Source organism: Peromyscus californicus, unplaced genomic scaffold, assembly GCF_007827085.1.
Source record: "Peromyscus californicus insignis strain IS unplaced genomic scaffold, ASM782708v3 Scaffold_11__1_contigs__length_118956290, whole genome shotgun sequence".
In the NCBI taxonomy this organism is placed as follows: Eukaryota; Metazoa; Chordata; class Mammalia; order Rodentia; family Cricetidae; genus Peromyscus; species Peromyscus californicus.
Window position 1 is genome coordinate 70,829,536 of NW_026294402.1, and position 24,730 is coordinate 70,854,265.

Genomic DNA, 24,730 nt, shown 5'->3' on the forward strand with positions numbered 1-24,730 from the left:
TTTAGTTATTGTGCCATTTCTGTTAACAAGAAATAGATCTTCAGGCCCAGGGAGATGGTAAGGGGCTTGTGGCCAGGCCAAGGCAGACCGACCCTCTGAGTTCTATTCCTGACTCCCTCATGGTAGTGGAAGGAGAGAACCACTAAAATCAATAAATGAAAACCAACAAAAAGAACCACTAAAATCAATAAATGAAAACCAACAAAAAGAATCCAGCATTTCAACCTTTGTCTTGCGCCATCGGCTTTACTGACAACTTCATGGTGTGCTGCCTACCTCCAGGATCTCCCCTAATTTAGGATTCTCTTTTATAGAGTTTATGCTTTTTTTTTATATAGCAAAGCGCCTCAGCAATTTTAAATAGAGTTTTGACACAAGCCCTCAAACGAATTCCGAGGGACAGCCCTACAGGCTTGTGGTTGGGAATGAAACACTGTCTGTACAGAGCCCTGTGCTCTTTCCTCTCAGAGGCCACTGTCTTTCCCCACAGCTCTGACTCAGGCATGAGTAGGTGGGTGGGCACCTGCAGACAGTCAACCCTGACAGATCCACATTCGAGGTGGGGCGGGGGTGCCACCCTGCCTCACTTTACTGTTCCCATCCGGGTTCTGGGTCTCCGCGCTGGACTCAGGTGCCAGCTGCACCCCTGCCTGGGCGTTGCCCGGGAACCGCGCCGCCGCAGTGCAGCCTCGGACCCTGTGCGGGCACCCGCGGGACGCGCTCCCGGCTGGCTTCTACGTCTTCCGGGCTCAGGCCTTGCGATCTAACACCGCCCGCGGCACCCAGGCTGCGGCATGGGGAATCTACCATCTGCTGCCAAGCACTGCCTCAGCTACCAGCAGCTTCTCCGCGAGCATCTGTGGAGCGGAGAGTCAGTGGCAGGGGCGCTGGACCCGGCGCAGGTACCACCTCGCGGCCTAGGGCGCCCCCACCCTCCCGCACAGCCTCTTTCCCATCAACCTCACCCTCTCATCCCTTTGTGTCAGCTCTGTATGCCAGGGCCCTGTCTGCAGCAGTTCTGTGTCAGTGTGCGGCTCTGTAGCTGAAAAGTCTTTTCACCCTCTCTGCTGTGAACCAGTAGGACTCATCTTGCAGGCCTAGCAATTTCCCTCCCCCGGACCATTTGCAGGTGGCCTACAGGAGTGATCATGTCTGTGTGTTTTCCTTAGAAGGGATGCATTATCTACTGCAATTTGGATCCAGAGGCGTTTTCTCAAGGACAATGCCTTTGTTCTCACTCTCTTCCTTGTAACGTGTGACAGACTACAAGCTTGTCACCTGTGGGTTAGAAAAAGGAATGAAGCCAATGCACACTAGGAAGACATACTACTATTTAAAATCACGTGTCAGGCCAGAGCGTTGACTATCCCTAATGTCTTTTTGCATTAACAAAATTAAACAAACTTGAATAAAGCCATTGCATAATAAAATCATTCCTGCATTTCCCCAAGAGCTGTAATCGTTCTAAATGCTGAAACCTGTTATGAATCAAGGGCTCCGCGAGGCCTTGGCTATTAGCCTTTTTAATTATAGGCGCCTGTTCACCTAGTAAACAAGGTAGTTTATTTTAGTATTTTAGTGGGCTAGTCTAGTTTTGCTGTGTGACGTTACACCAACTGTTCTAAAAGTAGTTATACATTTTCTTATGGTGCAGTCTCAGTCCAGTGTTCCAACAGGTGCAATTGAAACCTTGGATCCACAAGTAGGACTCAGCATTTATGGGCTGATTTATAGACAGTTTGTGCCTCCTTAATTAGAATTGGCCAGGGCTGTTTGCAAGAGTCCTAGGGTCAGTTCAGTGTTTATCAACAGATAAATGGATATAATACAGAAGACACGGCATATCACACAATAGTTATGATTCAGAAAGAAGAACAAAATCAAGTTCTTTGCAGGTAGGTGCCTGGAACAGAAAGTCACCACGTCCGGTGAAATGAGCCAGAGCCTGAAAAGACTAGCATTGCATGTTTTCTTTGTCGCTGAGGGCAGAAAAGAAACAATGAAACAAACGAAGAAACAATGAAAATAGAGATGGAGAGAAATGAAGAGGCTCAGGAGGAAGAGGAGGGTTAGGCGAGGGTAATGAGGCAGTACATACGATCACAGTGTATAATACACACACAGGGAAGTGATGCAATGAAATCCGTTATTTTCTACAAGCAATACGTACTGATTAAAAAAGGCACGAAAGGATTGGCCAGGGTCCTCTGATGAAAACCCGATGGTGGGAGTGGTGAAGCGGAAAGTTGTGCTCCATCTCCTCCCACGTCCTCGCGGGTAATTCCCATGTATTCTGCTGTGAACTTCCTAGCAGGCTGTCAACATTCTTTAGCAGTCAGTAGGTCTTACGCAATCAAGAATCCCTAACATTTATGTTTCAGGATGAAATCATGTGGTGACTTTCATTGCTTAGGTGATTATTATAGTTGTATGGATGCTCCAGTGTTTTGATTTGTACATTTTGTGGGCCTTGTGGATGGTGATTAACAGCAGGCTGATAGGTGATGGTGTCCACTCTATCTGTTAAGATGAAGATATAGAGAAAATGAAAATTACTAGGATTATTGATGAGGCAATCAAAAGACACAACTTTTACACTCTTATGTGCTTTTCTGGAAGACTCTCTTTTAATACCTGCCAACTCTTCTGCCTGTGATGCTCCCATTTGTTCCCTAAATACACCTTACAAACCACTTCTTTGGTCCAGCTCTTTTTTCTCTGTTTCCTTGCCAGTCTGTCTGGGGAATCATGTCCATCTGTCCTACAGCTTATCTCCTCTCATGGTCCTGGTTATTATTTGTGTCCCAGTTCTTGGTTTTTATATTTTCAACTCTCTTCTGAGCTTCAGTCTGCACTTAGATATCTCAACAGGAATTGATAATGAACATTTCCTACTTACATTCATGTTCTCTCTTTCTGTGCTGGCTAGTTTTCTGTGGAAAATCATCCTTGTTCTGTACACAAATCCTCCTAGCTATTGAGTTTTCATACATTCTGGGGGTCATTTGGGAAGAGGGATCCTCAGTTAAGAAAATGCCCCCATCAGATTGGCCTGTGGAAAGGACTGTAGTGATTATCTTTTGATTTATGATTGATGAGTGATGGTGATTAACTTTTGATTTATGATTGATGAGTGATGGTGATTATCTTTTGATTTATGATTGATATGTGATGGTGATTATCTTTTGAATTATGATTGATGCATGATGACTCAGGTCACTGTAGGCAGTGACACCCCTGAGTGGGGGCTACAAGAAAGTAGTCTGAGCAAGCTATGAAAGTCAAGCCAGTAAACAGAGGTTGTCCATCATCTCTGCATTAGTTCCTGATTCCTGGTTCTTCCTTTGGTTTCTGCCTTGACTTCCTTCAGTAATGGACTGTGATAAGGAACTGTAAGCTAAAATAATTCTTATGGTGTTTTATCATAACCATCAAAACCCTTACTAATACACTTTCCAACCATGGGCTTTCCCCAGGATTTCCTGTTGCAAAGAATCTGCTCACAATTCGCTTCTTTCTACAAAGTCAAAAACAGAAGGCTTCTTTTTCTCTGTTTCTATCACTTTCAAAGAATTATAGAATCCTGGAATTCCATTCTTGAATTCCTTTTAAATGTATCTATTTTCCAACTTCATCAGCACTACAATTCTAAAACAGCTTTATGTGACCTCCGTATGATGAGACTGTTGTCTTACCCTTGTTACTTTCATTTTCCTCTCCAACCTACTGTCTCAACAGTCGAGAAGTTCTGTATTTCAAGTTAAATCATGCCATTACTCTGTTTCGTAACCTTATGTGAATTCCTTTGTTTTTAGAAATGGACAAACAATTGGGTCTCTGAAGCCTCCAGTAGTCCTTCATTCATCTCATCTTAAACTATTCCCTTTTATTCTTGTCATTTTTTTTTTTTTTGCCACAGTGGCCTTCTTTGAATTCTCTATAAACCATGTTCCCTTTGCTTGTTTCATTCCTCTGCTAGAAGATATTTCTCAGTTAGCTTTTATTCAGTCTTCAGTGTTCAATGTGAGTGCCACTTTTTCATGAACCCCTTCCCATTAGCCTTGTTTATGATTTTACTGTAGCGTGAACTATTGTATATAATGTGGCTTACCCATTTATTTGGTGATTATTTGGAATATAACTCTCTGCCATATATTAAGCCCATTAAGACCAGGAAACAACCCATCATTGGACTTACCACACCTGACAAAATGACTGGTTAGTTCTGATGATCAGTTTGTACTTCTTAAACAAATGAATGACTGTACATCTTTACAGAGGACAAGCCAAGTGTCACATACTTGGGAAAATCTACAGCAATGATTGGCACATTAGTATGTAATGCATAATTGTGAAATTAGTACAAAATTAATGATAACAAGCCCATGTTATCATTCGGGTCTTGCCTTAGTACCAGTGGATGGGTGTTGTTATGGTTTGTGACTTGTCTTTTTATTACATAGCCCTCAGCCAGGATTTGATGGTGAAGAAAGGATGAAAATGAAATTTGAATGCTGTAAATAAACCACAAGGAACTTTACCTCTTATTTGTTGTTGAATTTGGTAGATAAGATGATATACAGGGCTGGATGATGTGTTATGAGATAACTTGGCTGCAGTTGGGATTGATAGAAATTTCTGAATGTGAAAGAATGCCATGCTTGCTAACAGCAGGCTAGAAAACAGGGTATTTTTCTCTTTTCAACGTTTTCCCCATTCCCAAAGTATCACAGCTGGCTGTGCATCTTACGATTTGACTTTGTACATAGACTAGCTTGCCTCCACCCTAAAATTTCATTGTACACACTCAATATAAAATATCCTGATGAATTAGAGGTGACCTCTTAAAAACAATCAAACTAGTAAAGTTAGGTGCTCACCTCTCTCTAATTAAAAACCGTATGTATGGCTGGGCAGTGGTGGTGCACGCCTTTAATCCCAGCACTTGGGAGGCAGAGCCAGGCGGATCTCTGTGAGTTCGAGGCCAGCCTGGTTTACAGAGCAAGATACAGGACAGGAACCAAAACTACACTGAGAAACCCTGTCTTGAAAAACAAAAAACAAAAGACAAACAAAAACTCTATGTATGCTATTTCTGCTTGAATTTAGTGGAAGAGTCATCTGAACTCTATACATTTTATTTGTGACTGTGTAGCTTTAGTGTACTTACTAAAGAACTTGAGAGGACTAGAGATAAAGTTTTAGAAAAAGAAACAGCCTCACTGCTTTCTGTTTATTTTATGTTCTTTGGTGACTTGTTCCCTTTTGTTCCTTCATTTTTGCTTTATTTTGGAATAACATATTTTTAATTTCCCTGCTGAATTAACATGTCAGTTATAGACTTTTTTTTTACAATTATGTTCATAGTTGTTAGCTATAATCTGTCAACATCTAACCTTGACTCACTAAAATAGAATATGATTGCTATTATAACATTTAAACTAAAGCTATCACACGACCCACTGCTGCCCTTTGGCTTCAGTTACTTCTTGTTATATGGATTTATTCTCCACATGGGATATTTATAAACCGTATTTACTCAGTCCCTGTTAATTTATATTTGTGCGTGTATTTCCCCTTTCCCTTGCTCACCATTCATTCATTCATTTCTAGTCTTACACTGGGGACTGCTTTTCTTCAGCTGGGAGAATTCACTTCAGTCCCCTGACTGCAAACCTGCCGGTCTGCAGGCTAGTGAGACGGATTAGTGGGCAAAGGCAGTTAGTTGCAACAAAGCCTGATGACCTTACTTCAGTCCTGAGACCCACCTAGTATACAGAGAGAACCAAGTCCAACAAGTTGTCCTCTGACCTCTACACACACACACACACACACACACACACACACACACACACACACACACACAAACACTGAATAAATAAGTAAATGAACGAATAGATAAATACAATTTTAAGAAAGCAACAGCCTGGTAGCTCAGGTACTGGGGAGGCTGAGGAAGGAGGCAGCTTAGTGAGACAATGGGAAACTCAGTGAAATACTGTCACAAAATAAAATGTTAGAGTGGTTGAGAATACAGAATGGTTAGAGTCTAGCATGCACAAGTCTCTGAGTTCAGTCCTTAGTACCACACAAAAATGTCTTTGCTTGTTTTTGTAGACCAGGCAATGTGGGTGTATGTGTGTATAATACAACAGATGCAAATGAGTATTAATATAAGCATATAGCACACAAATAATTTAAATTAATAAATAATAAGTAAATAATTTAAATACATAGCAGCCATACAAAATGCAGCTTTCTTGGCAGTTACAATGAAAAGCTTAGCAAGCAATATCAGCTGTTTGTCTTTTGTCTGATAATAATGCATTTTTCACTCTCTTTTTGATTTCCAATCACATACATTGAGACTATTTTCATTTGTCTAGTTAGTGGTGTGTGGCAATTCTGATAACTAGATACTTATGTATAGTTTACATTTCTTTCTGTAATTTTATTCTTTTCTTCCCATGTTCAGTATGTATATTTTCTTCTTATATTCCTTTGCACCAATTCCTTCTTCAAATTTGTCTAACTTGGTCAGTCTAATTTATTGGATTCTATAATTTTAGGTTTCACAATTTTTATGTGTGCATGTATGTATGTATGGTGTGTGTGTGTGTGTGTGTGTGTGTGTGTGTGTGTGTGTGTAAAGTGTTTGAATGTGTGTACGCCCATGTGTATGCAGGTACATGTGCAGATGTGTGCATGTGTTTGGAGGCCAGAGGTTGACATTGAGTGTCTTCCTTTGTCTCTCTCTACCTTATACATTGAGGCAAGTATCTCACTGAAACCCAAAGCTTACTGATACGGCCAATTTTGCTAGTTTGCTCTAGACATCCTCTGTCTCTGCCTCCAGTGTTAGGATTACAGGTGAGCCTCATACTCACCTGGCATTTATGCTGGTGATGGGAACCTGAGCTCTGGTCCTTATGCTTGGGCAGTATGATGGTCAGCTTAAATTATCACCTTGACACCACTTAGAATTACCTGGGAAGAGAGTCTTAATGAGGGCTTGCCTGTGTTGGGTTGGCCTGTGACTACGTCCTCGGGGTACTGTCTTTAATCATTAATTGATAGAGAAGACCCAGCCTGCTGTGGGCAGCACCATTCCTGAGAAAGGAGATCCTGGACTCTGGAAGTGGAGAAATGGAGCTGAGCACAAACAAGCAAGTTGCACAAATGCATTTGTTTGTCTCTGTCTTTGACTATGGCCATGATGCAAGCTCCTGCCGCAGTGGCTTCTCTGCTACGATTTAACTCTTTTTCTCCCCCTTTTTTTAAAATTTTATAATTTAATTTAATTTTACATATCAGCCATGGATTCCCTTGTCCTCCCCCCTCCCGCACCCCCTTCCTCCCAGCCCACCCCTAATTCTCATCTCCTCCAGAACAAAGACTCCCCTGGGGAGTCAGCTCAGCCTGGTAGATTCAGTCCAGGCAGGTCCAGTCCCCTCCTTCCTTCACCCAGGCTGAGCTAAGTGTCCCTGCATAAGCCCCAGGTTCCAAACAGCCAGCTCATGCACTGAGGACAGGTCCTGGTCCTACTGCCTGGGGGCCTCCCAAACAGTTCAAGCTAATCAACCGTCTCACTTATCCAGAGGGCCTGATCCAGTTGGGGTTCCTCAGCTATTGGTTCATAGTTCATGTGTTTCCACTAGTTTGGCTATTTTTCCAATCTTGGTGTCAACAATTCTCGCTCATACAATCCCTCCTCTTTCTTGCCAATTGACTCCCAGAGCTCCACCTGGGGCCTGGCTGTGGATCTCTGCATCCAGTTCCCTCAGTCATTGGAAGAGATTTCTAGCACGACAATTAGGGTGTTTGGCCATCCTATAACCAGAGTAGGTCAGTTTGGGCTTTCTCACACCCATTGCCAGTAGTCTATTGTGGAGGTATCTTTGTGGATTTCTGTGAACCTCTCTAGCACTTTGCTTCTTCCTATTCTCATGTGGTCTTCATTTATCATGGTCTCTTATTTCTTGTTCTTCCTCTCTGTTCTTGATCCAGCTGGGATCTCCCGCTCTTTCTAAGCTCTCTCCCTCAAACCTTGCCCTTCATTACCCCCACTCACGTCCATGTTGTTCATGTAGGTCTCATCCATTTCTCTGTCATTGGGCGATCTCTTTGTCTTTCTTAGGGTCCTGTTTTCTAGGTAGCCTCCCTGATTAACTCTTACCTGGAACTTTGAGCTGATAACCCCTTTCTCCTCTTCAGTTACCCTTTCCAGACATTTTACCAGTGCAACAGAAATGAAATCAGGACAGGTACAAGCCCCAAGCCAATGATTCCTCTCCATAGTCTCAGTTTTATAATTCTTTAAAGGCAATAAAGATGGCTTTAAACTATTTTGATCAACAGGTTGTACAGGAAAAGGTCTGCAAGTCTCTTCTTGGTTTCCTCTAAGATTTGGTATCACTGGGCAGTGGTGGCACATGCCTTTAATCCCAGAACTTGGGAGACAGAGCCAGGCGGATTCTGTGAGTTCGAGGCCAGCCTGGTCTACAGAGTGAGATCCAGGACAGGTACCAAAATTGCACAGAGAAACCCTGTCTCAAAACACCAAACCAAAACAACAACAACAACAACAACAACAACAACAACAACAACCCCAACCAACCAACCAACCAACCAAACTAACAAACAAAGATTTGGTATCTATTTACATACACCTTGTTCCTTCCTCATCTCTGAAAAAAAATTAACCAATAGCCACCTGTGTTTCAATAAGTGATAAATCGTTCTTTCCTTTCTCATGTAAAGAAATGTGATGATCTTTAGACAGCTACTTATAGGAAAAAAAAAATTCCCCTAGACAGCCCCAGTATGTTCACGGTAGCTTTTAGAATTTTGAGTTAAAATGTCTTTTGTGATTTTTAAAACTAGATTTTAGGCTTGTCCACTGTCTTATTATGAGTATTTATATCTCAAATATTTATGGATTGCTTTGAATTCTGTATCTGATCATTTTAATATGCATATTTGTACTAAATTTGTTTCATATATTTGCCCTCCTTGTATGACTACTAAATTCAGATCGAATATTAGACACAGTAGGAAAAATTATAGACATAGTTTGAGTCTGCATATTATTACTCCTTTCAAGGAGGGATTGGTCTCTTGTTTTTGGTAATGGTACATTAAACTGATCAGGTGTTTAGTCAACATGATACTCGGTCTACTTTGTTGGAGAAGGCTTAGCCTTTTGTCTTCATTCATAGTTCGATTTTGTAACCTTTTACACTATGACAATTACTTTAACTATTACCAGTCTCAGCTCTTTATTGAACCCTGATCTCAAGATACTGCTTGTATATGGTGTTTTGATTCAGTATATAGTACTAAAATTGGGGGTAAACACATGAATGAATAAATAAATAAATAATAAATAAATAAGTCAAACATTTTATTTCATTATGATGAAAACCTTTGAAATAATTTCTTCTAATTTTGTAAAATATACAACATTTTGGGGGCTGGAGAGATGGCTCAGAGGTTAAGAGCACTGACTGCTCTTCCAGAGGTCCTGAGTTCAATTCCCAGCAACCACATGGTGGCTCACAACCACCTGTAATGAGATCTGGTGCCCTCTTCTGGCCTGCAGTCATATATGCTGTATACATAATAAATAAATAAATCTTAAAAAAAATATACAACATTTTATTGTTATTTATATTCACCCTACTGTGCAATCACACACCAGAACTTCATACTATGCAGTCAATGTATTGCTCATTGATCAACCTTTAAAATACGTTTTTATTATGACTTTTTCCACTCTTGATCTAGTCTACCTCTCTCTTGCTCTTTCTCTCCTCTCTCTTATCACACAGTTGGTTTCTTCTTTTACATGTATGTGGTATGCTATCAAAAGAAAGTTTCTACTTTTATATTCTGCATTTATCTGTTATTTTGATATAAATCTCTTAAAATCCAATACCCTGATTACTCACTAACTTTAGATGAATTTAAAGTTTGATTGTGTTTGATTTGACTACTGTTAGAGCTATCCTACTTTGCCATATCTATCAGTCTATTATCCTCACCACTCCAAAATTCTTATCTTTAACCATGTTTATGTGCTTTAAGGGATTATTTTATATTTAAATAAATGCTATTGCTTAGAAAAAAAGATGTATCTCTAATTAAGAAGTTGCTCACATTAAAAGTTGCTTCATTCTTTTGTTTTAAGGCTGAGATTTTGGACTATCATCTCCTAGTAAAGATAAATTATCAGATTTTTTTTTTTTTTTTTTTTTTTTTTGGTTTTTCGAGACAGGGTTTCTCTGTGTAGCTTTGCGCCTTTCCTGGGACTCACTTGGTAGCCCAGGCTGGCCTTGAACTCACAGAGATCCGCCTGGCTCTGCCTCCCGAGTGCTGGGATTAAAGGCGTGCGCCACCACCGCCCGGCTAATTATCAGATTTTTTACTTAAACTCCTTCTAAAACTCCTGTCTCCCCGACTCCCTCTAAAGTTTATGACATCCTCCTCTTTAATCATTATTGTTACATATATATATGCATGTATATATGTATATGCAAATACAACCTATTGAATCAATTTAATGTTGCTCATATGTATATGTTTATGGCTGACCACTTGGGATAGGATAACCTATCAGGTCACTTGTTCCTGGGGAAGTTGAGTCTCTCTCTCGTAACAGCCATTAAATCTCCTGTAGGTTGTAGCTAGAGTTTTCCTGCCTTGCCCACAGTCAGGACAAATCTCTGTCTACCGCCAGTCCCCCAGCTGCTCAGACCCAACCAAGTAAACACAGAGACTTATATTGTTTACAAACTGTATAGCCATGGCAGGCTTCTTGCTAACTGTTCTTACAGCTTAAATTAATCCATTTCCATAAATCTATACCTTGCCACGTGGCTCGTGGCTTACTGAAATCTTCACATGCTGCTGGTCATGGTGGTGGCTGGCAGTGACTCACTCAGCCTTCCACTTCCCAGAATTCCCCTCTCTCCTTGTCCCGTCTATACTTCCTGCCTAGCCACTGGCCAATCAGTGTTTTATTTATTGACCAATCAGAGCAATTTGACATACAGACCATCCCACAGCAGTAGGTCTTCATCTAGGAGTAGGGATTTGATGTCTCTCATTCATGTTGGTGTCAATTGGTATTGCCATAGTGCTTGCTTTATTTAGGGGGCTATATTGTTGAGCTTGCATGGGTACAGCTTCTCTGTTGTATTAGAAGGCACTATCTCATAGCAGATATCCTGGTCCTCTGGCTCTTAAAATTTTCTGGCCCCTCTTCTGCAATGTTCCCTGAACCTTGGGTGTAGGGTTCGTGTTGTAAATGATGTATCAATAGGAGATGGGCAGCCCAGCATCAATATTCTCTGCATTTTGACCAGTTGTGGTTTTCTGAAATTGTCTCTGTGCAAAAAGATGTTTCCTTGATGAGAGCTGGAAGGGGGATAGTAGGATACAGGTGCTATGAAAGGGGAAGTGGGAAAAAACAGAAGACATCATACTTTAGATACAAAACTTAGAGAAGATGAGCTGGATCTGGCTCAAATGCTTCACTTCTGAGGACTAGCTCTCACAGTATCTGAAGGTGCTATGTATGCAAGCCACCAAAGGACAAAGCAATCAATATCTTATCCAACTGTGAAGCCTATGGACCACAACAATGAGTGACAGCTATCCTCAAGAGTTCAATAGTGATATATCTTAGGGGCAACCAATAGCTCTCTTAGGAAGGAATTCATGCCTCTTCTGTAAACCTAGCCAATACCCAGTTGCTGGTAAGGTCCTGGACCCTAGAGGGGAACTTACTACTGCCACTGTTCTAAACCAGTATAACTTCTAAGTGTGCTCTAAATATGTATCCTTAAACTCACAGAAGAATGTTTCTCTATTTTTACACTATGAATTTTCAAATAACTTTAGGTCAAATCTGACCACATTTGGATTCCTGACTAGGCATGCCTGGCATGCATATGCAGAAACAAGGACAGAATCCTGGTCCACATCTTAGTTCCTATCCATTAGGAAGTGTGTCTCTTGGTGTTTTATAAAAATGTGTAATCATTTTGTATCCTTGTAGTTGGTTGTTTTTTCATGCTACTCTTTTGGAGGCCACCACCCAGCTCCCAAATAAATACATAGAGTCTTATTCATACTTAGGAATGCCCAGCTTTAGCTTGGCTTATTTCTAGCCAGTTTTTACTAAATTATCCCATCTACCATTTGCCTCTGGGATTTTACTTTCTCTTCCTTCTGCATGTCTTACTTTTGCTCTTACTTCGAGGCTGATTGTGTGGCTGTGTGGTTGGCCCCTTGCTTCCTGTTCTCCTTGTGCTCTGGCTTCTTGATCTCTCCTCCCAGAGTTTTCCTCCTCTTTATCCTCTCTGCCTGCCAGCCACACCTATCCTTTCCTGCCAAGCTTTTGGCCATTCAGCTCTTTCTTAGACCAATTAGGTGTTTTAGACAGGCAAAGTACCACAGCTTCACAGAGTTAAACAAATGAAACATAAAAGAATGCAATACATCTTTGCATCGTTAAACCAGTGTCCCACAGCATAAAAAAAAAAAGTAAGACATCTTAAAATAATACTCTACAACATATCTTCATCTTCTTTAATCAAACTTCATTATTTTGTATGGACTTCTGCTTCAAGCACTTTTTATAGCTGTATTGCTACCACTGTTGGATGCTGAGTACATTCAAGGTGTTAATCTGATTGCTTATTTAACCATCACAGTAGTCTGTTTTGTGGATTTCATGAGTATGGCACACAATGGTCAAATAACTCGCTCATAGCCAGCAGCTAGCAAATAGCAGAGTTAGGTTGGGAAACTCAGGAAATTCTACTTCCAAAACATTGAGTGTGTATTCCTGTTTCCATTGTCGTCCTGAGAGGAATCAGTTGTGGAGTTTATTGAATCTGCCGGAAGCTCTGACTCAGCAGCTCGCAGTTGGCTCCCCGCTGTCTTTGTTTTCCCTTCACCCTGTCTTGGCGAGCCCGTGCTGGATGGTGCTGCCACTGTCTACCAACCATAGTCAACCTGGGCTCCTACTGTGCTTCCTCTCAGTGTCTTTCCTCAGCTCTTGGCCTCTGCTCATGGGGGCTCAAGTTGGGGAGACACGGCTGTGAATTCTGACTTCCCTTCTGCCCTCCCTGAGGTCGAGAGAATTCAGTCTGGAATAGAATTGCATTGGACACAAAAGGAAAAACAACCTGCTTTCCAATAAATTTCCTGTTCCCTTCAATCTTCAATACTTTCTGTCCTTGGATTTCTGTTGGCTCCTGGATTCCTTGCTTTGTCTGATTCCAGCTGGCTTTCACATCCTTCCTTCCCCCTACGATGTGAGCGGTGATCTTGGTTTTTCTTTTTTTTTCATCAGCTTCAAGCTCCTCCAAGTCTTCTGGCTTTATGGTTATTCACTCTGCGCTCTAACTTTCTCTGCCCCTTTCTTCTCTGTTTTCCACCCCATTACACACTTAGCTTTTAGTTTTGTGTCTTTTCATTTTTCCTAGTCAACTAGGAGGCCAGACATCACGGACCCAGAAATGTCGTGGGCCACTTTCAGGGGACATGTGGTGTTGGAGAGACAGAATCAGATCATATATTTGGATCATTTTAACTGGATTCTGGATTTGAAAGTTTTTGTCAAGCCTGGTTAAAGTCCTAAAAACAAAAGCAGCTTTTAGAATTCTGGTTTCCTACTAGTAGCCTGGCAATTACTAATCTATGTGGTTGAGATAAATTGCTGCCTAGCTGAGAAAATTTAATCTGTGGAAATATTTGATTGTACTACACTTAAACATGTAGGTAAAAAAAGAATACCGCCGGGCGGTGGTGGCGCACGCCTTTAATCCCAGCACTCGGGAGGCAGAGCCAGGCGGATCTCTGTGAGTTCGAGGCCAGCCTGGACTACCAAGTGAGTCCCAGGAAAGGCGCAAAGCTACACAGAGAAACCCTGTCTCGAAAAACCAAAAAAAAAAAAAAAAAAAAAAAAAAAGAATACCTTTATATACATTTACCTCCTCACTGTCTTAGGCATCAAATTACCTCCTGGGCTCAGGAAGGTTTGTTTTGGCGATCCTTGGTGGCTAATGGTGTGGAAATAGTATGATGAGCTTGTTCAAAATGTTTCTATTTTTCAACAACGTAGGGCAGAGTAGTCATAATCCTTTAGCTGACAGGAAATTGTCATTAAGGCGTCAGAAGCTTGCCATCTTTCCAGGGGACACTCTTCCTTTTCCTGAATAATCAGAATTCAGTCCTAAATTAATACTCAAGAGCTTTTTTAAATTTCTTCTGTTATAATTAACCTTTTGTATAATTCATTTCATATTTTCTTACAGAAACATTGATTAGTGAATCTTATCCCCAAAACATTTATTCCAAAATAAGACTTCAGATGAAAATAATTCTACATAAAGACTTTTAAAATTGTCCAGTTCTATGAAGGTTTGTGTTTCAATTTCTTCACAATTTCACAATGAATGCTGGTATCAAGGATTCAGATGCATTCAGTAGATAAATAAACTTAAAAGGCTTGTGTGTAGCTCAGTGTCAAGCACTTGCCTAACACGTGAAAGCTCCGATTTTAGTTCCCTGTATTAAAAAGGGAATTTAAAAGCTGTTCTACCATTCCCACATAGTCACAGAGGGATCGGATCTGTGAATTCTTTTTTCTTTTTTAATTTAAAACTCTTTTTTATACAATATGTTTTAATCATATTCTTTTCTTTCCCAAATGCCTCCAAGATCCTCCCTAACTCCCTACCCACCTAATTCCACATCAAATTCTCATATTCTCCTTCACACACACACACACACACACACACACACACACACACTAACCAACACAAACAGCAGAAGAAGGAGGAGGAAGAGGAGGAGAAGGAGAAGGAAAGAAAGAAAGAAGAGAAGAGAAGAGAAGGAAGAAAGGAAGGAAGGAGAAAGGAAGGAAAGAAGGGTCTGTTTTGTATCCTGGGCATGGGGTCCACCCTGGAGTGTGGTTGATAGACACAGTCACATTCCACTGGAGAAAACTAATTTTCTTTTTTTCAGCAGACATCAATTGCAAATAGCTTCTTGGTTATGGGTGGAACTTTTTGTCTATTCCCCTTCTTAGGTCAGTTTTGAACCTGTGCTTGCTGTCACAGTCTCTGTGAGTTCATATGTGTATCAGTCCTGAAGTGTCTAGAAGATGATATTTCCTTGGGGTTCTTTATCACCTCTGACTCTTACAGTCTTTCTGCCTACTCTTCCACTTGGATCCCTGAGCCTTGAGAGCAGAGGTTTGATAAAGACATCCCATTTAGGCCTGGTATGCCAAAGTCTCTCACTCTTTACCCATTGTACAGTTTTGGGCAACACTGAAAACAGAAGGTTCTTTGATGGGAGTTGAGTGATTCAACAATCAATGGGTGTAGTAATATGTCATTAGGAGTCATTTTACTGTTATATTTCTTTAGCAGAATAATAGTAGCAGGTTTTCCCCCAGGCCCTTACCATCTCTTGTCTCCACCATTTTAGTAGTGTCAGGAATGTGTTTCATCTTGTGGAGCAGGCCTTGAATCCAGCCACAAAGTGGTTGGTTACTTCTGTATCATTTGTGCCGCTATTGCACAAATATATTTTGTAGTTACGTCATGTGTGTGTGTTTCCGTCCAAATAACCACAGAGGTAAGTTACCTAGTAGGAGACCAGGAAGTGGGATCTTCCAAGGAAGGGGAAATAGAATAGCATGTAATAAAGAGATGAAGGGAAACTAGAATAGGGTAAGGGAGGGAATGTGGAGAGGGACAATTAACACTTAAAATCTGAGAGTTCTAATCATTATTTTCATTGAAGGAGCTGGTGCTTCTTTTCCTGTTTTAGAACGATCTACTTCTCTAGTAATTGCAGTGTTGTGAGCAGAAAAAAGGAAGAAGGAGGTCTGGCTCTCTGATATAGCATGGTGAAGACCATTTAAGGGAAGAGGAACAAAGATTTATGGAAAATTAAACCATGTGATCTTCTGTTCTAAGATTCCATTTCTAAAGGTTTATTTTAAATTTATGTATGAGTGGTTTGCCTGCCTGCATGTATGTATGTATATCATGTACATGCTCCCAGAAGTCAGAAGAAGGTATGAAATCCTCCACAAACTAGATTGACAAATTGTTGTGAGCTACCATGTGCATGCTGGGAACTGAACCTGGATCCTCTGCAAGAGCAGCCAGTTTTTTTAGTGGATTTCTCTAGCTCTCCAAGGTTACATTCTCATTCTGCATTGCTGAGTTCCTTTAACATATAGCTTCCCTGTTCTGCTTTTTATTTAAGGCCTTGTTTTCCAAATCTTTCTTGCAATTAAAGATTTTTAACACTGATTTAATTTTAATTATTTGCATCTGTGTGTCTGCATGGTGGCATGTGCATATGAGTGCAGGTACCAGCAGAGTCCAGGCAAGGGTCCCTGACATCCTGTTACAAATGGTTGTGAGCTGCCCCATTGTGGATGCTGGGAACCAAACTCAGGTCTTTTGTAGAGAAGCAAATGTTCTAAATTCCTAAGCCATCTACCCAGCCCCTGTAACTACATTAAAAACACAAATCTATAAACTTGTTTTAATCCAGTACATGGGAATAGCAGTTCTTATGGAAGTGGTAGATTTGAGAGTCACGTAAAAATTTGAATAGGTAAGAATGCATTTCTAGTCAGAGTAAGAGGTGCAGAGTTAATGGAAGGACTTATGGAGAGTTCTTTCTTTTTAAAATATATTTTAATTAAAATATAATTACATCATTTCCCCCTTTCCTTTCCTCTGTGTGACCCCTCCCATATTTCCCTGTCACTCTCTCTCAATTGATGACCTCTTTTTCTTTGATTAATACGTGTGTGTGTGTGTGTGTGTGTGTGTGTGTGTGTGTGTGTGTAAATTTACAAATATATAAGTGAAAACTGCTGACTTCATTGTTGTTTATGTGTATACAGTTTCAGGTCTGACCACTTTGCATTGGATAACCTCTTAGGGGCTCAATCTTGGGAGGAGCTAGTTTTCCTCTCTCAGCTGTTATTAGTTGCATGTTTTACCCATGGTTATTTGCCTCAGCAGTTATTATTTGCATGTTTTACCCATGGTTATTCGCCTATAGTTACATCTCATAGGAGAGAAACCCGATGAAGTTTCCCCTTCTTTCTTAGCATGTCTGTTGATATCATCATTGTTTAGGGCTTGTCTAGGTAACAATTTCTAGGAGACACAGCCTTACAGTAGACTTCCTGGCCTTCTGTCTCTTACAGCCTTTGTATACCCTCTTCTGGTAGGTTTCCTGAGCCTTGGGTGCAGGAGTTACATTGTACATGTGCTCTTTGGGGTGGAGCTCTCCATGATCTATTGATCTATGCATTGTCTAATTTGTGGTTTTCTGAAAGAGAAGCTTCTTTAATGAGGGTGAGAGCTACACTCAGGATGTGAGTAAAAGGATACATTGTAGAATAAAGTTAGGAATTACTATGGTCTAGTGAAGTTTTGCTAGTAGACTCTTTTTCTAAGATCCATGACCTCACTAGCCTTGTCTAGTTGGCTATGTTCCCAGTACCAAGAATGATTTCCCTCCTGTTCAGTGGGCTGTAAGCCCAATTAGAGAGCTGTGGTTACTGCCAACATGTGAGTGCCCCTATTGCACCCTTCCAGATATCTTGCTGTGCTGGTCATTGTTCTGAGTCATATATGTCATAGCTGGGTAGGACTATTGATTGCTTCCCTACCTTGGCAGCTTACTGTACAGGGAAGTTTCTTGGTCCCATCTAGCCTCACAGTCCAGATGAATCTCTCCCACCCGAGCTTTCGCAACTGCTTATAAAATAATGACTCAGAGGCTTATATTAATTACAAATTGTATGGCCTATGGTTCAGACTTCTTGCTAGCTAGCTCTTACATCTTAACTCAACCCATTCCTATTAATCTATGTGGCTTCATGGCATTACCTGTCCTCTCACATCTTGCTTCTCTTGGCGGTGGCTTGCAGGGTCTCCTGTGACTCCACCCTTCTTCATCTCCATTTTCAGTTTGAATGTACCACCTAACCTTATTCTGCCTCGCCATTGGCCTAACAGCTTTATTTATCAACCAACGAGAGCAACACATATTCACAGCAAACAGAAAGACATGCCACATCAGCTTACAGAGTACTTTCTGGTACCATAGAAGCTAGACAATAGGAAGGAGGCTTTCTGGTTAGATGCAGCCCAAATCAAACCTGTGTCCTAACTGTTCAATGTCTTCAGCAATAGGGGCTTACCTTCAACTTCTGAGAGGTAACCAGGGGCAACAAGAATAATGTAAAATGTTTTGGAAGTCACTTAGACTACCCTAGCCAACAACTTCAATGGAGGTTTCTCATTTATGTTACTGGGATTTTGTTAGATCGTCCATTATTCTTGTGAGAACATTGAATATTGTCACCCTAAGTAACATTTTTTAAAGGCATATTGTGCTGAGTAGTTTTATGTTAACTTGACACAAGCTAAAGCATGAGAGGAGGGAACCTCAATTAAGAAAATGTCTCCATAAGATCAGGCTGTATGTAACCCTGTAGGGCATTTTCTTATTTAGTGATTGATGTAGGGAGGCCCAGCCCATTGTTGATGGTGCAACATCTGGGCCAGTAGTCTAGGGTTCTATAAGAAAGCAGGCTGGGAAAGCTATGGAGAGCAAGCCAGTAAGCAGCACTCCTCCATAGCCTCTGCATCAGCTTCTGCCTCTAGGTTCCTGCCCTGTTTGAGTTCCTGTCCTGACATCCTTCAATTGATGGGCTACAATGTGGAAGTGTAAGCCAAAAAACCCTTTCTTTGGTCATGATATTTTATCACAGCAATCAAAACCCAGTAGAAACCCTAACTAAGACACACACAAGTGTGTGTATGTATACAATATACTTATATGCACCACATATAATTTCAGATAAATATAAAATAATGATTTCTTGAGGCTTTAATCAAGCAATCTTAGTGTTATTTGTTCTCCTTCCCTACGGAAGAAGGGGAGTTTTTCTTGAAAAAAAAAGTATGTGGGGCTGAAGTGATGGCTCAGCCATTAAGAGTGCTTGCTGCTCTTGCAAAAGATCTAGTTCAATTTCTGGTACCTACATGCTGGCTCACAACTATCTGTAACCTCAGTCCCAGGGGCTCTGATGCCCTCTTCTGACATCTCTGGGCTCCTGCACACACATGATGCACATATATACACTCAGGCACACACATATCTATAAAAATAAGCCTCTCTCTCTCTCTACATATATAGTGTATGTATGTAGATGTAACTTTTACACATTTAGAACTATCTTTCTAGTCTTTTGTCTCCTAAAGGAAAATAATTGAGAAGCACAATAATCTTAAAAATTTTCTCTATTGTGTGTTTTCCATTTGATCTGAGGATAGACATTCTATGCTTTTTGTGTATTAATGCTGCATATACTTTGTGTATACTCTAGCACACTTTACTTCCCCTCTTGCCTGATGCAGTTTGGAGGAGGCATGTTTACTGGCCCCATCCCTATATCCTGCATCGAAACAGAAATCCCTACCAAGTATGGTTAAATAGATCTGTATTAAACATATAATTTTCGTGTGGTTGGTTTGAGCTCTTTAATGGTTTCCACTTTGTCTTATTTTCCTTTCTATTATTTAGTGGACCTAATTGTTCAAAGCTTCATTAAGTGTTTTGTAGAAGCAAATGGTTTGTGTTTGATAGGTACAGTATACTTCCATGGTATAAATGATAATTGCTTTTTATTTTTATTTATTTATTTTTTTTTAGTTTTTCACAACAGGGTTTTCGTGGAACTCACTCTGTAGACCAGACTTCCCTTGAACTCAGAGATCTGCCTGCCTCTGCCTCCCTAGTGCTGGGATTACAGGCATGTGCCGTACTTATTTTCCTTTTTTTTAATTGGAAAAAAAATGTATATTTAGTTTTATGAAAAAATATTGCTCTTGTTGTAGTTCTGAGAGTTATTAAGTATATTATTTTGAGCTAGAATTTGTGGTTTTTCTTATTATTTTTCGTGTACTACCTATTTTTAAGTCTTAGTGAAATGTGAGTTCCCAAAGTCCATTTCCTTTTCTCCTTTTGCGGCTACTGTTGTAAAGATCAGAGAAGTTAGGATCTCGCTTTTCATTCCTTCTCTACCGCGGTGTTTACATTGAATCAACTGATACAGTGTGCAGTGTTTTATCTCCCTGTTCCTCTCCCTTGCACCAGAAGAGAAACCAGAAGTTCCTGAAGTGGAATCCTAAGAGTTGAGCCGCTTTTCAGATGCTGAGGTTAACCCGTGGCCTGCAGATCGGGAGTCAGGATTCGGGCTCAGCATCCCATCGATGGCGCCTCATGGTTATGATTTCCTAAGTCACGCGTCTTAGGATTTGTGAAGTAGGAAAGTACAGATGGCAGGAAACTTCAGCTCCATTATAAACTCCTTTAGTGCATGCTTCACTCCGAGAAATCAGCGTTCATAAAGTCTCTTTGTTGAACTTTATTAACAAGCAACAGGGTCTTGGAAGCTTGGCAAACGAGGCAGCTGGAAACCCCAGAGAATTTGTCTGTCAGACGTTTTTCCTTCTGGGGTTTCCTTCCAAATGTTTTTTGGATTTTAAAGGAAGTAGAGTGGCTCTCTGCCACCGCGTTTCTCCATCTGCAACCCACTGGGTGTACAGAGTCTGGCATTCACTTTTAAAATTCTTCACTCAATATGTATTCATTTCACTGTGAAATGGAAACTGATCATAGGTTAATGCTGAAGTCAAAATAGGAATCTTATTTTCATTAGACACAATTTCTACTTTTCGAGAGTTTTGATTTAGGGGCCAAGATTTCTCTGACTTTTAAAATGATACAGAACGGTTCTAACCTTACATTGTACAGAAAGCTGTGGACTTGCTCAGATGTTACAGTACAAGGTAATTTGGCGCTCCATTTGCCTAGGCTTTAGGGCTGTGTTTAAAAGACATTTCCAAGGCCTGTGGAGAAACAGATGTACTTATTCAGGACTTCACTCATGAATGTCTGCTATCACTTAGCCCTCCTTCCCTTATGACATGATTTTAATATTTAATTTAATATAATTCTGCTGAATGTATGCCCTAGCAAATATGAAAAGGAAAACTTAAGCTAAAGAAGATGGAACATAATGCTTGCATGAATACTCATCTGTAGAGAACCAGATCTCTTCAATCTTCTGGATCTTTGAAGTATTTATACAGCTGCTGACCTTTTAATGGGAAAGATATAGTGATGATTTATTAAAGTGAATGTCAATTGTCTCAATCAAAATGTATTATATATGGGAAGAGTATGAGAATCTTAGCATGCTTGCTGTGGATTTGCAACTGATTTATTACGTGGGACAGATCAAAGAGTGTATGTGATAAAAATGGTAGATACGTTAAATATTAAAAATTAGTAACATGAGTTTTTGTAATTATATAATAATAATGATGATGGATCTATCAGAGAATTGAAATAATTCCAGTAGCTTTTCTAAATATTGCATATGATTTCTGCAAATACATTGTTATTTTCATTTCCAAGACGAATCAACAGAGGACCTGAGAGTTAAATCTCCCCACAGGCCATTAACCTGGAAGCACAGGACTTGAACTTAGGTCAGGCTGCTAACCATCTTCACTCCTGTCCCATCCTGGCAGTGACTTGTCCAGTATGACTAGCATTGAGAAGGTAGTGACCTTCTCAGTGACCTGTTGAGAAGTTTCTGGGCTTCTATTCTTATAGAATAGGAATAAAAGTACTTAGTTATCATTTGAAGTTTGTTTAAAAAAGCAATCGTGAGGTTCCAGAGAATTATGTTCTCACTTTGAGGAAAGAAGCCTCCACTGATTACAAAAGCGTAGGATGACACTGCTATTTATCTCCCATTATTAATTCTCTTTGGGATCCAATATTTCCAACCTCACATAGAAGAAGCTTGGATAAATTCAATACTCTGATCCTAGAAATGGCTTATTCTGAGTCATTAAGAGACCCAAACTTATAGGACATTTCTATTCTATATATCCTCTTTAGTTCTTCAGTAGATAGCTAAAATTCAGTGCAAATCCAGTTGATTAAAGTCATTATAAAGCTGGGATTTATATGAAGTATATTATTATACTTATTCCTAATAATGAGCACAGACTTTATATACATATAACTTAAAGTTCCTGAAAACGTTCTGTTGGAAAATCTATTTTCTTTAATCATTAAATCTTTGCTCTTTCACATGGTTCTCAACCTGTGGGTCATGACCCCTTTGGGGTCAAATGACTTTCTCAAGGGTTGCACATGAGATATCCTATAAATAGTTATTTACATTATATTTGTGATTCATAACAGTAGTGAAGTTATAGTTACAAAGTAGAAATGAAAATAATTTTATGGTTGAAGGTCACCACAATATGAGGAACTGTATTAAAGGGTCATAGCATTAGGAAGGTTGAGAATCATTTTTCTAAGAGGTCACTCAAAGCAGAGCATTTAGAGCAAAATCTCTGTCACACAACTGATCCAATAAGGCAAGCTTCATCCACCTACTGGGTGCTGAGGTAGATATTACTATGATTTTTTAAAGTATAATTATAATTACTTTTCATTCATTTGCCATTAGATACACAAAAAAGCAACACACTGAAACTAATTCACATGAGAGAGGATATAAAAAAGGTAGTATATGAGGCCGGGCGGTGGTGGCGCACGCCTTTAATCCCAGCACTTGGGAGGCAGAGCCAGGCGGATCTCTGTGAGTTCGAGGCCAGCCTGGACTACCAAGTGAGTTCCAGGAAAGGCGCAAAGCTACACAGAGAAACCCTGTCTCGAAAAACCAAAAAAAAAAAAAAAAAAAAAAAGGTAGTATATGAGGATGAAAAGGTGGTAACAGCTCAGTTGTAGTAAAGTCCAAGAATCTCCCCCTCATGTGATGGCTTCAGTGTGTGTCCATTTGCAACCAAGGAGAAGCAGAAACCCAAGCCAGGGACATACTGGCAACTACTTGAATCACTGGATCCCAGAATGTACTTGCATAAGGTTTTCTGCCCTTTCTTTGGGCCCAGTGTTTTTCTGAAGACTGCTGGAACTGATGCACATTGGGGTCTTCCCATTTTGGAGGTTTTCCCATTTTGCCGTGGTTCCTCCCTCTCCTTCCCAAAATGAGTGTCAGTTTGTGGAGCTGCATCCAGGGCTCCGAGCAAACTATGGAGTGTGACAGCTGGTACCATTGGGTCTTCTTTGTCTAAAGCAGTGGTTCTCAACCTTCCTAATGCTGTCACCCTTTAATACAGTTCCTCATGCCATGGCGACCCCCAATGGTAAATTGTTTTTGTTGGTACTTCATTACTGTAATTTTGCTACTGTTATGAACTGTCACGTAAATATCTGATACTCAGCATCTGATATATGACACCTGCGAAAGGGGTCGTTTTTTAAGGGGTTGTGACCCACATGTTGAGAACCATTGATTTAAAAGCAAGCCCAGACACTCAGAAACTCCTCAACCAACTGGGAATAGAGAATGACCTATAATCCTAATAATTTACTTTGTATGAGCTCCTATTTAACTGGCTTTCATACAGCCACAAGTAAAACTTGCTGTCAGGCTCTTTAGTTGCTCCGAGCAGAGCAGCCAGTTTTTCCCATGTGAAGAGTTACCGTGTAGTTAGTTGCAGCCATGTTCTGTTAGCAAGAGCATGGAATGAGTGCCGTGCCGAGAACAGTTACTACGATCAAAATGTTATTAATAAAATAAAGCCAGGTATGCTAAAATAATCACACTTTATTAAAAATAATTGTAAAATTAGAATACATAAGATGCACAACTTCTGTGTGTTGTTCAAGTTACAGAAACAAAGTCCCAGCATGTCCTCCACAGGTGTGCTGTTTACATTACAGCTGTGGCAGGGGATGCTCTTACTGGGTCTGTAAAGTATATCTTTCTTATTTTGCATTTGTGAATTAACAGCACACATCAAAATTATTTTAGATAATTAATTTACAAATGATTAGTTATGAATGAAAATCCTACTAGTCAAGGGTCTATATACTTTAGTTGGTGTATTTTTTGGCATGGCTAAACATTTATTGCTTATCATTTATTCATATAAATATGAACTTATTTATTAGCACATTGTGTATAAACGTATACTAACTGATGTTTATAAATATGTATAAGGATAGACTTTCTAATGTTGAGTTAATAGTTTTATATATATATATATATACATACATACTCATACACACATACATACACACACTTTCATTGGAGGTAGAGTACTAAGTACTCAGAGGGAATTAATGAGCTGATCACAGAGAATTAGGTCTCAGAACAAAATGACAGCATATGTGTATGTGATTGATACAGTAAGATTTGAGATAGACCACTCAAAAGCAGGTATGTAGGAGATAGCACTGGCGGGCATTAATTACCACAGACTCTCTACAGTACCTCCTCTTGTCTGCTTCATTTACCTGTAGTTGATTACCCAGTCTGTGTTGCTGGACTTCAAAACATAATTTCGGTAAATTGTCAAATGACTTTTTAAAGTTACTTGATTTGCTCTTAAGTGACTTTGAACATTTAGTGGAAGAACTGGGAAAGTGTTATTCAAAGTATGGCACAGAATACAATATTATTGGGAACACTGGACCTTAATTTTTAATCCCTGCTGTGTTATACTGATAGTGGGATTTAATTGATATTGCAGTTGATAGTGGTGGATATTGCTTA

The 24,730-nt window shown here is 40.1% G+C and overlaps 1 protein-coding gene across 5 annotated transcripts in view; it reads left to right on the forward strand.

Annotated features, from left to right (window-relative positions):
• Nucleotides 1–500: 500 nt before the first annotated feature.
• The window catches only part of Hmgcll1 (3-hydroxymethyl-3-methylglutaryl-CoA lyase like 1), a 205,687-nt gene continuing 181,457 nt past the window's right edge, over nucleotides 501–24,730 (forward strand). For 3 of the 5 annotated variants that reach the window (XR_008213280.1, XR_008213279.1, XM_052714759.1), the window contains exon 1: nucleotides 502–902. Coding sequence is in view for 3 of the 5 variants with exons in the window: in XM_052714759.1 (XP_052570719.1) it covers nucleotides 795–902 (108 nt within the window). In the remaining 2 variants the exon portion in view is untranslated. Of the gene's footprint in view, nucleotides 903–24,730 lie in introns of all 5 variants that reach the window. The other 2 variants (XM_052714742.1, XM_052714733.1) reach the window with 2 other exon arrangements.